A 15,082-nucleotide genomic window follows, 5' to 3' on the forward strand; every position below is an offset into this window, starting at 1 on the left:
CGCCTGAGGGATGGTGATGACTGTATCCAATGACCGTCTGGTCGGTCGATATTGGGTAATCAGCCATGTTTGAAGAGGTCTCATGCGGAGACGGGCGTGCGCTGTTACAAACATGCAGGCCGCCATGTGGCCTAATAGGGCCAGACATGTTCGGATTGAGGTCAGCGGGGCCGCTCGCAACCGGAGAATAATGTCTGACAATGACCGGAACCTGGGCAGGGGTAACAAGGCCCTGGCGAGGGCAGAGTCTAGAACAGCTCCGATAAACTCTATCCGCTGCGTGGGGAGTAGAGTGGACTTGTCGGCATTGATTGCGAGGCCCAAGGCAGCAAAGAGGGTGCTGATCCTGGTGACATGATCTCTGACCTGTTGCTCCGACGTACCCCGGATCAGCCAGTCGTCCAGGTAGGGGAAGACGTGGATATGGCAGTGCCGGAGGTGAGCGACGACTACTGCCATACATTTTGTAAATACTCGTGGGGTCGTAGAGAGGCCAAATGGGAGGACCGCAAATTGATAGTGATGGCGGTCGGCCACAAAGCGGAGGAAACGCCTGTGATGGGGGGCGATAGCAATGTGAAAATAGGCATCCTGCATATCGAGGGCGGCGTACCCGTCTCCGGGATCCAGGGACGGGATGATAGTTCCAAGGGACACCATGCGGAACTTCAACTTCACGATGTACTTGTTGAGTTCCCGCAGGTCGAGGACGGGCCTGAGGCCGCCCTTGGATTTGGGGATCAGGAAATAGCGGGAATAAAACCCCTTGCCCTTCTCGTTCTCTGGAACCGCCTCTATGGCTCCTTTGGCCAGGAGCGTGTGCACTTCCTGACGGAGGAATTGCTTGTGAGAGGGGTCCCTGAAGAGGGACGGGGAAGGAGGGTTGGAGGGCGGGGGTGAGGAAAACTGCAGGCGATAACCGTCCTGTATCCTGCGTAGGACCCAGCGGTCCGATGTTATTTGGGACCACGCCGGGAGGAAAAAGGAAAGGCGGTTGGAAAACTGCGGGAAAGGATCCGTAGGGGAAACTGGTACTGCGCCCTCGGGCGCACCTTCAAAATGAAGGCTTAAGCCCTGGGGGGGCCTTAGCGGAGCCCTGGCTTTGTCCCGCTTGACCTCCCGACTGCCTGCGGCGGTTGTTCCTGCCCCGGCGTCGCGAGGGGTCCTGTCTCGGGCGGAACGGGAGGTATGGACGCCGCTGCTGCTGCTGGTTTTGTTGTCTGAAGGGCCTGCGCTGGGTCGCCGGAGTATGCATTCCGAGCGACTTTATGATGACCCTGTTATCTTTTAGGTCCTTCAGCCTAGGGTCAGTCTTGTCCGAGAACAGGCCCTGGCCTTCGAAGGGGAGGTCCTGGATCGTGTGCTGGAGCTCCGGCGGAAGGCCGGAGACCTGCAGCCACGAGATGCGCCGCATCATGAGCCCGGAAGCCAGGGTTCGCGCGGCCGAGTCAGCGGCATCAAGGGAGGCCTGGAGTGATGTTCTCGCCACCTTCTTGCCCTCGGCCAGGATGGTGGAAAACTCCTGGCGTGCGTCCTGTGGCAAGAGTTCCGCAAACTTCTCCGTCGCTACCCAGGTGTTAAAGGAGTAGCGGCTGAGGAGGGCCTGCTGGTTGGATACATGGAGCTGCAGAGCCCCTGCCGAATAGACCTTGCGGCCCAAAAGGTCCATGCGCCTGGCCTCCTTTAACTTAGGTGCCGGGCCCTCCTGTCCGTGGCGCTCCCTGTCGTTCACCGACTGGACCACCAATGAGCAAGGAGTCGGGTGAACGTACAAATATTCATACCTTTTAGATGGGGCCATGTATTTCTGCTCCACCCCCCGAGCGGTCGGGGGAATGGAGGCCGGTGACTGCCAGATGTTATTGGCATTATTTTGTATAGTCTTTATGAAAGGCAAGGCAACCCTGGTTGGCGCATCGGCTGCCAGGATGCTCACCACTGGGTCCTCCACTTCCTCTACCTCCTCCGCCAGTAGGTTTAGATTTTGAGCCACTCGGCGGAGGAGATCCTGGTGTGCCCTTAAATCCAATGGCGGGGGGCTAGAGGATGAGGTACCGGCCACCGCCTCATCCGGGGATGAAGATGAGGAGATTCCAGACAACAGAGTATCCACGGGGGGTTGTGAAAGGGGCTGCACCTCGGTATCCTGAGGGAGCTCTGGGTCCCGGGAAGTGTCCTCCGTTTGCGGAGAGAGGGGCGGCCTGGACACCGTAGCCTCCGGTGGTCTACGCTCCGCCAATGGACGGGGGGTGATGTGTTGAGGACCTTGTGTCTGGGCATATGCCCATGGGGTCCAGAACCCCCACTGTGGATGTCCTCGATCTTGCTCCGGGAAGTGGTTTTCGTGCCTGTCGAGTGTCTTGTCATAGGCACTATCATCGAGGGAGGAGACGGAGGGCTCCGTAGCAGGCCAGGGAGGTGCTGAGCTGGAATGGTACAGTGCCGCTGGTGCCGCGACTGATGTTCCCCTCGGTGCCGAGGCTCAGTGCCGTGACTCATACCTAGACCGGGACCGGGACCGGCGCGATGACCTGCGCCGAGATCTCGACCTAGAGCGGGAGCGATGTCGATGCCTAGAGCGGGATCGCGACCCTCTGGAGACCCGGTGCCAAGATGGCGATGGAGACCGGGACCTATCACCAGCACGGTGCCAGGAGGTCGTCCGGGTTCGGGACCTGCCACCGGTTCGGTGCCAGGAGGTCGACCGCGGTGCCGAACGCCGAGGCAAACGACTCCTGGAGGCTCGGTGCCAATGGTGTGATGAAGCCGATCGGGACCGGCCAGATGGTGATCGGTGCCGCGAGTACGACCGGCACCGTCTGGGCGATCGGTGCCGGGACTCCGACCGGTGCCCCGAGCGTGAGCGGTCGCGCCTTCAGGGTGATCGGCGTCGGGACGCGGGAGAGGACGAACGAAGCATCGGCTTGCCCTTGGATATGATGCGTCCCGTGGGTGGCGGCTGTGGTTGAGTTGGCTCCGTGAGAGCAATCAAGTCCCGAGCCGAGGCGAAAGTCTCCGGCGTTGACGGGACCCTTAGCTCGACCCCTGATCGTATTGGGAAGCTAGGAGGAGCTGGACTCGACGGACCCTCCGGGCCCGGAGTTGACAGTCCTGCAGGCGGTGCCACGGCTAAGGTAGGAGCCGGGCGGTCCACTCGGGCCTGCCTGGGTGTGGAGACAGACGTCGAGGGACGTAGGTCTGTCCCCGGTGCCGGAGATGGTCGGTGCTGGGAAGTCTTGCCGGTGCCGGCGCGGTCCGGTGCTGGAGAGAGAGCCGCTTCCATGAGGAGGGCGCGGAGACGTTGGTCTCTCTCCTTTTTAGTGCGCGGCTTAAAGGCCTTACAAATGCGGCACTTGTCACTAATGTGCGATTCCCCCAGGCACTTCAGGCACGCGTCGTGGGGGTCGCTTGTAGGCATCGGCTTCTTGCAAGTCGAGCACTGTTTAAACCCTGGCGAGCCAGGCATGGGCCCGGTGCTGGGTGCCGGGGAGGGCAACAGCCCACCCACAGGCAACGTTCAATAACTATTTACAAAAACTTAACTAACTACAACTATACTGAAAAGGTAACTATAACTAACTGAGAAAAAAAAGTTTTAGAAGCTAAACGACGAGGAGAGCTAGGGACGTGGAGGTCAGCGAACCGCACTCCACAGTTCCAGCGACCGACACGGCGGTAAGAAGGAACTGAGGAGCGGGCGGGCCGGCAGGGGTATATATCTGGTGTCATGGTGGCGCCACTCTAGGGGGTGACCTGCCGGCCCACTGGAGTTGCTAGGGTAAAAAGTTTCCGGCAGACATGCACGCACGGCGCGCACACCTAACTGGAATGGATATGAGCAAGCACTCAAAGAAGAAACTTTAGTTCTACGCGCAGTCCATTCAAAGCCCATTGAACTCAGAGGAAAGATTCCCATTAACTTGAAAGGGCTTTAAATCAGGCCCCCTGTGAATGTCTAGATTATAATTTCCCAGCTCCATCTGAATTAATGAATTTCCAGCAAAAGGCTCTGCCATTCCTCCACCACTTTGGATGCAGGTGGTGTCATTCAAAGCAGTGACCTCTTGAAAAAAGGTTCCAGTGCTTTTTTTTAAAGGGAAAAATGAACATGTTTACAATCACTGAAGGTTTAAACTCAACCTAGAAATAGAAATGAATGATAGAGAAGGATTAACCCATCTTTTCTGGGCTGGCCATTCACCCAGTGCCTGACGATTATTAGAGCATGTGGATGTAGCGGGGAGGCGAAGGGGGAGGAGAGGAGCTTGAATGGCTCCTCCTTTTGTGTCTTCTTTTGTTTTAATATTAAGTTTAGTTTATTGTACTTGTTGTATTACTTTCGGGGGGGAGGAAGGGGGGAATTTGCAATCTAGTATGGAACCCCCACTTCACATATCAACAATGTGAAAGGACCAGCCCTCTGCTCCAGAGGCTAGGGAGCAGGTAGGAAATTCCACCACTACTTCATGCTCTCCTGAAACTGGAGGAGGGGGATGCCTTTCAAGAAGGGGCTGCCTGTGCTGCCAGTCAGCTCATGTGCTGCTGCTGCAAGGAGATAGCAAGCTAAGAGTCTGATTCAGGGCTGGGGACCAGATCCAGGGGCCAGCCTGTCTCCATGGCCACAACGAGCTTTCACAGCACATGATCATAATCAGCCAGGACCCAAAGGGAAGAAGGTGCTGTGATCAGTTACTGAGGGACTGATGCTGGAAGGGGCACTGGGCCTGTTCATAGAATCATAGAAGATTATATTTTATCAGATCCATAAAACAGTCAATTTTTCATGCAACACCTCTTACCTCCTCTGCACACATTCCCTCCTAACCCTCCATCTCAGCCTGAACGGATTTGTCCTGGATACGATGTACCTGTCTGAGCAGTCTTTCAGAGTTACATCATATTATTAGAGCTTTAGGCTGGGCTCGTCAAAGGGGCCTACGAGAACTAGTTCCTATAGGCTTTTTTGAACATCCCTGCCTTACAAGTTTCTTTTAAGACTGAATGTTAGTGAAAAGACGGTTACTCACCTTTGTAACTGTTGTTCTTCGAGATGTGTTGCTCATATCCATTCCAGGTAGGTGTACGCGCCGCGCGTGCACGTCTGCCGGAAACTTTTTACCCTAGCAACTCCAGTGGGCCGGCAGGTCTCCCCCTAGAGTGGCGCCAGTATGGCACCAGATATATACCCCTGCAGGCCCACCCGCTCCTCAGTTCCTTCTTGCCGGCTACTCCGACAGTGGGGAAGGAGGGCGGGTGTGGAATGGATATGAGCAACACATCTCGAAGAACAACAGTTACAAAGGTGAGTAACCGTCTTTTCTTCTTCGAGTGATTGCTCATATCCATTCCATGTAGATGATTCCCAAGCCTTACCTAGGCGGCGGAGTCGGAGTGAGAGGTCGCGGCCTGGAGTACTGCAGAGCCAAAGGCCGCATCATCTCTGGACTGCTGAACCAGGGCGTAATGGGAAGCGAATGTATGGACCGATGACCAGGTCGCTGCCCTACAAATCTCTTGGATTGGTACGCGGGCAAGGAAAGCCAGCGATGATGCTTGTGCTCTGTTGGAGTGAGCAGTCACACGGCCCGTCGGAATGTGGGCCAGGTCATAGCAGGTCCTGATGCAGGAGGTAACCCAGGAAGATAACCTCTGGGAGGAAATCGGCAGCCCCTTGACCCGGTCCGCTACCGCCACAAATAACTGGGGGGACTTGCGGAAGGGTTTGGTCCTGTCCACATAAAATGCTAGCGCCCGACGGACATCTAGTGAGTGGAGCTGTTGCTCCCTGCAGGACGAATGGGGCTTTGGGAAAAAGACTAGGAGGAAAATCTCTTGGTTAACATGGAAAGCTGAGACCACCTTGGGAAGAAAGGCAGGGTGAGGCCTCAGCTGTACCTTGTCTTTATGGAAGATGGTATACGGTGGGTCCACTGTGAGGGCCCTCAGCTTGGACACTCGTCTAGGTGAGGTAATGGCCACTAGGAAGGCGGTCTTCCATGAGAGGTAGAGCAGGGAGCAAGTAGCTAACGGCTCGAATGGAGGGCCCATGAGCCGAGTTAGGACCAGGTTGAGGTCTCATGAAGGGGCCGGAGGGCGGATCTGTGGATAGAGCCGCTCCAGTCCCTTCAGGAATCTCGCCACCATAGGGTGGGAGAAGACAGAACATCCGTCCAGTCCAGGATGAAACGCGGAGATGGCCGCTAGGTGGACCCGGGGGGACGACAACGCCAGACCCTGGGTCTTGAGGGACCAGATGTAGTCTAAAATAGTGGTGATGGGAGTCTCCATAGGGCGAAGAGCTTTCTCTGAACACCAGCAGGAGAAACACTTCCACTTAGCTGAGTAAGTTGCCCTGGTGGAAGGCTTTCTACTGCCCATGAGAACCTCCCAAACCGGGGTAGAACAGTGCAACTCGGAGCCTGTCAACCACGCAGGAGCCATGCCGTAAGGTGTAGAGACGGAAGGTCCGGGTGACAGAGCCTGCCGTGGTCCTGGGTAATCAGGTCCCGATGTAGGGGCAGGGTAACTGGGTTGGCTACTGAGAGGTCCAGCAACATGGGGTACCAATGCTGTCTGGCCCATGCTGGAGCTATGGGAATCACCCAGGCTCTGTCTCTGCGCACCTTGAGGAGAACCCTGTGTATCAGCGGAACGGGAGAGAATGCGTAACACAGGTGGGCTGTCCATGGGATCAGGAATGCATCTGCTAGAGACCCTGGTTCCCGACCCTGGAAGGAGCAGAATGCTCGACACTTCCTGTTCTGCCTGGAAGCGAAGAGGTCCATCCGGGGACGACCCCACCTCTGGAAGAGTGAGAGGGCGACGTCCGGACGGAGGGACCACTCGTGTGAGAGGAAGGATCTGCTCAGCCGATCCGTTAGAGTGTTCCGCACTCCCAGGAGATAGGAGGTGGAAAGGTGAACCGAATGGGCTATGCAAAACTCCCAGAGGCGCATTGCCTCGAGACACAGGGGAGAGGACCTGGTGCCGCCCTGCTTGTTGATGTAAAACATGGTCGTCGTGTTGTCGGTGAACACCGTGACACAACGACCTTGAAGGAGATGGACAAACACTTGACAAGCAAGGCGGACCGCTCTCAACTCTCGTATGTTGATATGGAGGTTGATCTCTTGAGGTGTCCACAAGCCCTGAGTTCTCTGGGTGCCGCAGTGTGCCCCCCAGCCCAGATCTGAGGCGTCCATGGTCAGGGATGCTGAGGGTTGGGGCGGATGGAACGGGAGCCCCGCACAGACTACGGACTGGTCCAACCACCAGCGAAGGGAGTCCAGCACCCTCTGAGGAACGGTGACGACTGTGTCCAACGAATGTCTGGCCAGCCGATACTGCGCAATGAGCCATGATTGAAGAGGCCTCATGCGGAGTCGGGCATATGCCGTTACGAACGTACAGGCTGCCATGTGGCCTAGAAGGGCCAGACATGTTCGTAGAAAGGTCAGCGAGGCCGCCTGAAAACGTAGAATGATGGCCGACAGCGACTGGAACCTGGGCAAGGGTAGCAAGGCCCTGGCCAGGGTAGAGTCCAGAATGGCCCCGATGAACTCTATCCGCTGTGTGGGGAGCAGAGTAGACTTGTCCACATTGATGACGAGGCCCAAGGCAGCACAGAGGGTGCTGATCCTGTCGACATGGTCGCGGACCTGCAGCTCCGATGTGCCTCAGATCAGCCAGTCGTCCAGGTAGGAGAAGACGTGAATGCGGCAACGTCGAAGGTGTGCGACGACGACTGCCATGCATTTTGTAAACACCCTCGGGGCCGTAGAGAGGCCAAACGGAAGGACCGCAAATTGATAATGTTGGCGGTCGACCACAAATCGGAGGAAACGTCTGTGTTGGGGGGCAATGGAGATGTGAAAGTAAGCGTCCTGCATGTTGAGGGCGACGTACCAGTCTCCGGGATCCAGGGATGGGATGATGGTTCCAAGGGATACCATGCGGAACTTCAACTTCACGATATACTTGTTGAGTTCCCGCAGGTCGAGGACGGGCCTGAGGCCGCCCTTGGATTTGGGGATTAGAAAGTAGCGGGAATAAAACCCCTTGCCCTTCTCATTTTCCGGAACCGCCTCTATGGCTCCCTTGACAAGGAGCGCATGCACCTCCTGACGGAGGAATTGCTCGTGAGAGGGGTCCCTGAAGAGGGACGGGGATGGTGTGGGGGGGGGGAGGCGAAGAAAACTGCAGGCAATAACCGGCCTGCACCGTATGCAAGACCCAACGGTCCGACGTTATTCGGGTCCATGCTGGGAGGAAAAAAGAAAGGCGGTTGGAAAACTGCGGGGAGGGATCCGGAGGGGAAAACTGGTGCTGTGCCCTCAGGGGCACCTTCAAAATGAAGGCTTAGGCCCTGGAGGGGCCTTGGCGGAGCCTTGGTTCTGCCCCGTTTGGCCACCGAACTGCCTGCGGCGGTTGTTCCTGCCGCGGCGACTAGAGAGGTCCTGCCGTGGGAGGAACTGAGGGTACGGCCACCGCTGCTGCTGCTGGTTCTGCTGCCGGAATGGCCTGCGCTGTGTCGCAGGCGTATGCATTCCCAGCGACCGTATTATGACCCTGTTGTCCTTGAGGTCTTTTAGTCTAGGGTCTGTTTTATCAGAAAACAGGCCCTGGCCTTCAAAGGGGCGGTCCTGGATTGTATGTTGGAGCTCCGGTGGAAGGCCAGAGACCTGCAGCCAAGAAATTCGGCGCATCGTGAGCCCCGAGGCCAGGGTCCGAGCGGCCGAGTCGGCAGCATCAAGGGAGGCCTGTAGCGATGTTCTTGCTACTTTCTTGCCCTCGTCCAGGATTGTGGAAAACTCCTGGCGGGCGTCCTGAGGCAAGAGCTCCGCGAACTTCCCCGCCGCTATCCACGAATTGAAGGAGTAGCGGCTGAGGAGGGCCTGCTGGTTTGAGACCTGGAGCTGTAGCGCCCCCGCCGAATAGACCTTGCGGCCCAGGAGGTCCATTCGTCTTGCCTCCTTCGACTTGGGCGCTGGGGCCTCTTGCCCGTGGCGCTCCCTGTTGTTCACCGACTGGACCACCAACGAGCACGGTGTCGGGTGAACGTATAAGTATTCATAGCCCTTCAAGGGGGCCATGTACTTTCGTTCCACCCCTCGAGCTGTCGGAAGGATGGAGGCCAGTGACTGCCATATGTTAGTGGCGTTGGCCTGGATTGTCTTTATAAAGGGCAGGGCTACTCTGGTGGGCGCATCGGCGGAAAAGATGCTCACCACCGGGTCCTCAATTTCAGACACCTCCTCCGCTTGCAAGTACAGGTTCTGTGCCACCTGGCGGAGGAGGTCTTGGTGTGTCCTAAGATCCAGCGGGGGAGGACTGGAGGACGAGGTACCCGCCACTGCCTCATCCGGAGAAGAGGACGAGGAAACCCCCGGCAACAAAGTGTCCACGGGGGGGGTCGGTGTGGGGCTGCATCTCCGTCCCTGGAGGGAACTCTGGATCCTGGTGACTGGACCCGCCGTCTGCTTCTGGGGAGTGAGGGGGTCTAGATACCGTCGCCTCCGGAGGTCTGCGTTCCCCCGTAGGGCAGGGGGTAATGTGTTGCAGACCCTGGGCTTGGGAATACGCCCATGGGGTCCAAAACCCCCACTGTTGAGGCCCTCGCTCTTGTGGAGGAGGGTCCTGGAACAGGGCCGAGTGTCTGTCCTGGCCCATGGCATAGGCGCTGTCAGTCTGGGAAGAGACCGATGGCTCCCTAGAAGGCCACGGAGGCGCTGAGCCTGATTGGTATGCCACTCTTTGCGCCGAGACCGACGCTCCCCTCGGTGCCGAGGCTCGGTGCCGCGACCCACATCGGTGCCGGGATCGGGATCGGAGTGATGACCGGTGCCAGGATCCGGATCGGGATCGGGAGCGATGTTGGTGCCGGGAGCGGGACCGCGACCTTCGATGAGCGCGGTGCCGGGACGGCAGCGGAGACCGGGACCTGCCACCGGCGCGGTGCCGGGAGGTCGACCGGGATCGGGACCTACCACCGGTTCGGTGCCGGGAGGTCGACCGAGGAGCCGAACACCGAGGTGAACAGCTCCTGGAGTCTCGGTGCCGGTGGTGAGATGAGCCCGACCGGGACCGTGCAGATGGCGATCGGTGCCGCAAGTACGACCGGTACCGCCTGGGAGAACGGTGCCGGGACTCCGAGTGGCACCCCGAGCGCGAGCGTTCACACCTCCGGAGTGATCGGTGCTGGGACTCGGGAGACAGCGCTCGAAGCATCGGTTTACCCCTGGAGGTTACCCGTCCCGGGGGTGCCGGCTGAGGCTGTGATGGCTCTGTCATTGCGATCAAGTCCCGAGCCGAGGCAAAGGTCTCCGGCGTAGATGGTACCCGTAGCTCGACCCCTGATCTTAAGGGGGAGCTAGGAGGGGCTGGACTCGACGGACCTTCCGGGCCCGGAGTCGACAGCAACCCTGCAGGCGGTGCCGCGGCCAGGTTAGGTGCCGGGCACTCCACTCGGGCCTGCCTGCATGGTGTTGCAGACGCCGAGGGACGTGAGTCTGCTCCCGGTGCCGGAGATGGTCGGTGCCGGGGAGTCTTGTCGGTGCCGGCGCGGTCCAGTGCCGGAGTAGAACTGGCTGACTGCGCCGCCGGTGCCGGAGACAGAGCCGCTTCCATAAGGAGAGCGCGGAGTCTTTGGTCTCTCTCCTTCTTCGTGCGAGGCTTAAAAGCCTTGCAAATGCGGCACTTCTCGCTGATGTGCGATTCCCCCAGGCACTTAAGGCACGCGTCGTGGGGATCGCTCGTAGGCATCGGCTTCTTGCATGCCGAGCACTGCTTGAAGCCCGGCGAGCCAGGCATGGGCCCGGTGCCGGGGAGGGCAACGGCCCACCCGCAAGCGATGTTAGACAACTATATACAAGATTCTAACTAACTACTATGCTAACAGTCTATCTACTACTTAACTATGAACTATTTACAACTAAAAACGACGAACAAGTACAGGAGAGCTAGGGACGTGGAGGGCAGCAAGCCGCACTCACAGTTCCAGCAACCGACACGGCGGTAAGAAGGAACTGAGGAACGGGTGGGCCGGCAGGGGTATATATCTGGTGCCATACTGGCGCCACTCTAGGGGGTGACCTGCTGGCCCACTGGAGTTGCTAGGGTAAAAAATTTCCGGCAGACATGCACACGCGGCGCGTACACCTACCTGGAATGGATATGAGCAATCACTCGAAGAAGAAGAGTTACTTGTTCAGGTTTTATCAAACACAGTCAGGATTCTTTAATCAGTCAAATTCTGGGCCAGATTCTCAGCTTCAGTGGCACTGGAGCAATTTTTATACAGAGGATGCAGAAAGCCATTGAACAAAACCACTTCAAGCCAGGGGATGCTCCCACACCCCAGCACCTTTGCTCAGCTGGTACAAATCTGCAGAGTTTCATGATTTCAAAAGAGCTATGCTGATGTACACTAGAGGCGGAGCAGGCCCTTCAACTTTAAATAAAGTAGCACTTTAGGAAAATTAGAAAGATGGATTATTTTCACTTTATGGAGTTTTCTCCCTGAACATTTGTTTATTTTTCCCATTTAACAGAATATGTTTAGTGTGAGTTATTCAAGATTCATTTATTCTAACATACTCATGGCTACTAAGGCCCAATATTGCAAATACATGCAGTGAGCAACTTTAGTGAAGTCAGGGGGACTATTCCTGTGTGTAACATTACTCATATGCACAACGGCTTTCAGGATTGGGACTTTAAACAGTGGGTACATAATGGCTATTTTTACCATGACAATTAGAATTTTGCATAAGTGACATAATGCTAAGAACAATGAGAAAAAGTGCTGAAAAAATATGAGCTAAAAGATGCATACTCTAAGTAAGAGACTCCACCATGTATCTCTCCGTCCCAAAGGTGTTTCTCTTTCTTTTTCCTTCTCCAAGGCCTATTAAGAAACAGAGATTTATTGCACAGCAGCCACATATTTCTACAATTGTTCCTTTAGGCTAAATATGACAGTTTATAGCTTATAATTATACTTTGAGATATACAGTATTTAAACTGTAATCCCAAACACATAACTTCATCACTTGACACAGAATTAGCCTATGTTTAAAGATTTCTTTTAGAGTAGTTCTTTGTTAAACTGAATGTTATTTTTAATTGAAACTTTTTGTATTACTGAATCGTTGTATGAACTTTCCAGTTACATGATCTGAATTAGAATGAAAACTAAGTGTCTACTAAGACACAAGAACTCACGATGGGAAGAGAATTTTAAAACGGGTGCAACATCTGTGAGCATAAATGAGTATTTCTAGCAGAATCTCTTTGGTAAGTTATTTAACTTTCCCAGTGGCAGAGATGAGATGACGGTCAACCCACGGATAATAAAAATGTAGTGGAGGGGCAATCTCCTTGTCCTTACTACAGTTGAAACCATGTTAGTCAAACAACATGTTGTAACAGTGCTGTGGACATTGGCTGACCTATTGTCTGAAAACCACATTATAGTTACGTTATAAGCCTATTCTATAGACATGGCCCTTCATTTTTTATTTTTACTGAAAAATTCCTGGTTTTCTGAAAGCTATTATTTGGCGGTATTATTATACTGATTATGTTAAGAAAATTCAAATGTGTTCATTAATAATGAATTACTCTAATTCCTGCTTCTCAAGGAATTTGGGCACTGCCAAGTCTGAGACAGTTACTGCCTGGCCAGCTGGTTGACTGCTCCACAAGGAGCTGAAGGCATATGCCTGGAGCCAAGGCAGATGACAAAACAGAACAATGCAAGGCTCATCAGGGAGAAAAACTTTTTAGAAGCCAAATGGTCACTCTACCTAGGGAGTCTGAACTGCAGAGAGAAGTACAATTGATCCACTGTGTCAAATGAGTAGGTATAGAAACTGTCCTTATCCCCCAGTGCAAAGTACTAAAACTTCCTAGGCCACTTTAAAACCCTCAATGGATTTCCCTATCAACCTCTTTAAAAGAGGCAACCCCACTGTTATCTGTTACTCCTGTCCCTTTAGACTCAACAACTGCTCCAGCCCCAGAGGATGTTACTCCCTCCACTCAGCAGCTGTCACTCCCAGGAAGTGTTCTCACCTTATCCCAGGCACATTAGCAGGCCCTCCCTGGCTCACTAGCTGGCCTCAGGCTTAGTACTCCAAGTCAGTTCACACAGGTTCACCTGCTATTCCCGTCAGTATTATATCCCTCAGAAAAAAAAGGGGTGTAACAGCAAAGTACCTTTTCCAGTAGACTCTCAGTTTCCTCCTCAATGTTAATCCTGGTTTGGGGGGAGCGTCCACCCAACATCTTCCCTCAGTGCCTATATCCTTCCTGCCTCCATAGTAATGGCTGCTATACTGAAGGGGGAGCAGCAGGAGCCTGAGGTAGGTAGCCTTGCTGGGCTGCTCCCTGCCCTACTAGCAGCCCTGTTGCTAGGAGATCACTGTTCTGTGCTTTGACTGATTATTTGTGATCTTGTCATCAACTCTCAAGCCTACTGTGGGGTGATTTCCCCCATACAGTTAGATGGAAGGAGACGGCTGTCAACAAATCCCTGGAAGGACAATGCAGGCTAGTGAATAGATAAACACAACCAAGCTGCCACCCCTCATCCTCTGGAAGCTAAGTAGTCAGTTGATATTAAATTTCTGTTGAAAGGGGCCATTGTGATGTAATGCACATCATAAACACCTAACAAGAGACTGGCTTTGGACACATGCAGTGCCATTACTCTTCTAGGAAATACAGTTTCTTAGGTTTTTAGTTTATTCCATTGCCATCTGTTCATGACAGCCTATACAGTATATACTGCCTGCTCACCTTTCCTATATCTTGAATCCTCAGTCTAGTTGCCTGTTTCCACCTCACTGATTTCTGCTAGCTTACTTTCTAAGCAATGCATCTTTTCAGGCAGCACTGCATATAGCTAGTTCTCTTTCATGGTCCTGATAGAGCAGGGGTGGGCAAACTACGGTCCACGGGCCGGATCCTGCCCCTCAGGGCTTTGGATCTGGCCCGCGGCACCACATCCCTGCTGCCTCCGGGCAGGGGGGCACAGGGGTCTATGCGTTGCCCATGCCTCCAGGCACCAGCCCCTGCAGCTCCTGTTGGCCAGGAATGGGGAACTGCAACCAATGGGAGCTTTAGGGGAGGTATCTGGAGGCACAAGGGCAGTGCATGCAGAGCCCTCTGCCCCCTACTACTCCAGGTGCCGCAGTGATGTGGGGCCAGGGACAGAGCAGGCAGGGAGCCTGCCCTGGCACGTGCCACTGCCACCCCAAAGTTGCTTCAGGTAAGTGGTGCTGGGCCAGAGCCCAAACCCCTCCTGTACTCCACCCCCCAACTCCCTGCCCTAAAGCCCCCTGCCTGCACTCCAACCCCCTTCCCTGAGCCCCCTCATACACCCCATACCCATCCTCTGCCCCAATCCCTTCCCCTGAGCCCCTTCCTGCACACCGCACACCCCAATCCCCTACCCCAGCCCTGCATACTATTCCCCCACCCAGATGTGGCTCTTGAACCAAAAAGTTTGCCCACCCCTGTGATAGAGCCTCACTTTTAAATATTAGGAACATTTATCCATGCTTACCAGAAAATGTCCTTTGTTCAAGTAATAAGGTCCACACATCTATTACAATGGGGTACTTCAGCATGCTTGACACCTGGGGGTGGAACCAAATCAGTCAGTCACTGCCTCCCTCAGATTTCAAGGCCAGAAGGGTTTATTGTGATCATATAGTCTGACCTCCTGTATAACACAAGCTATAGACAGGTTTGCCAACTTTCTACTTGCACAGAACTGGACACCCTTGCCCTGTCCCTTCTGAGACCCCACCCCCCACATACTCCATCCCTCTGTTGCTTGCTCTCCTCGCCCTCACTCACATGCTCATTTTCACCAGGCTAGGGCAGGGGTGTGGAGCTGGGGATGAGGGATTTGGGGTGCAGGAAGGGGCTCTGGGCTGGGATTGAGGGGTTTGGAGGGCAGGAGGGGTAGCAGTGTGGGATGGAGTGAGAAGTGCAGGTTCCAGGCAGTGCTTACCTCAAGCAGCAGCATATTACCCCTCCAGCTAGGTAGCTCTGCATACTGCCCTGAGTACAT

The 15,082-nt window shown here is 54.9% G+C and overlaps 1 protein-coding gene across 2 annotated transcripts in view; it reads right to left on the minus strand.

Annotated features, from left to right (window-relative positions):
- The window catches only part of STPG4 (sperm-tail PG-rich repeat containing 4), a 39,198-nt gene extending 24,564 nt beyond the window's left edge, over nt 1–14,634 (minus strand). The window contains exons 1-2 of one of the 2 annotated variants that reach the window (XM_030554301.1): nt 13,219–13,287; nt 11,834–11,905 (exon numbers count right to left, since the gene is read on the minus strand). In XM_030554301.1, the coding sequence (XP_030410161.1) occupies nt 11,834–11,905; nt 13,219–13,287 (141 nt within the window). Of the gene's footprint in view, nt 1–11,833; nt 11,906–13,218; nt 13,288–14,569 lie in introns of those variants that run through there. The other variant, XR_003999359.1, reaches the window with a different exon arrangement.
- Between the last annotated feature and the right edge of the window lie 448 nt (nt 14,635–15,082).

Source organism: Gopherus evgoodei, chromosome 3, assembly GCF_007399415.2.
Source record: "Gopherus evgoodei ecotype Sinaloan lineage chromosome 3, rGopEvg1_v1.p, whole genome shotgun sequence".
Taxonomy (NCBI): Eukaryota; Metazoa; Chordata; order Testudines; family Testudinidae; genus Gopherus; species Gopherus evgoodei.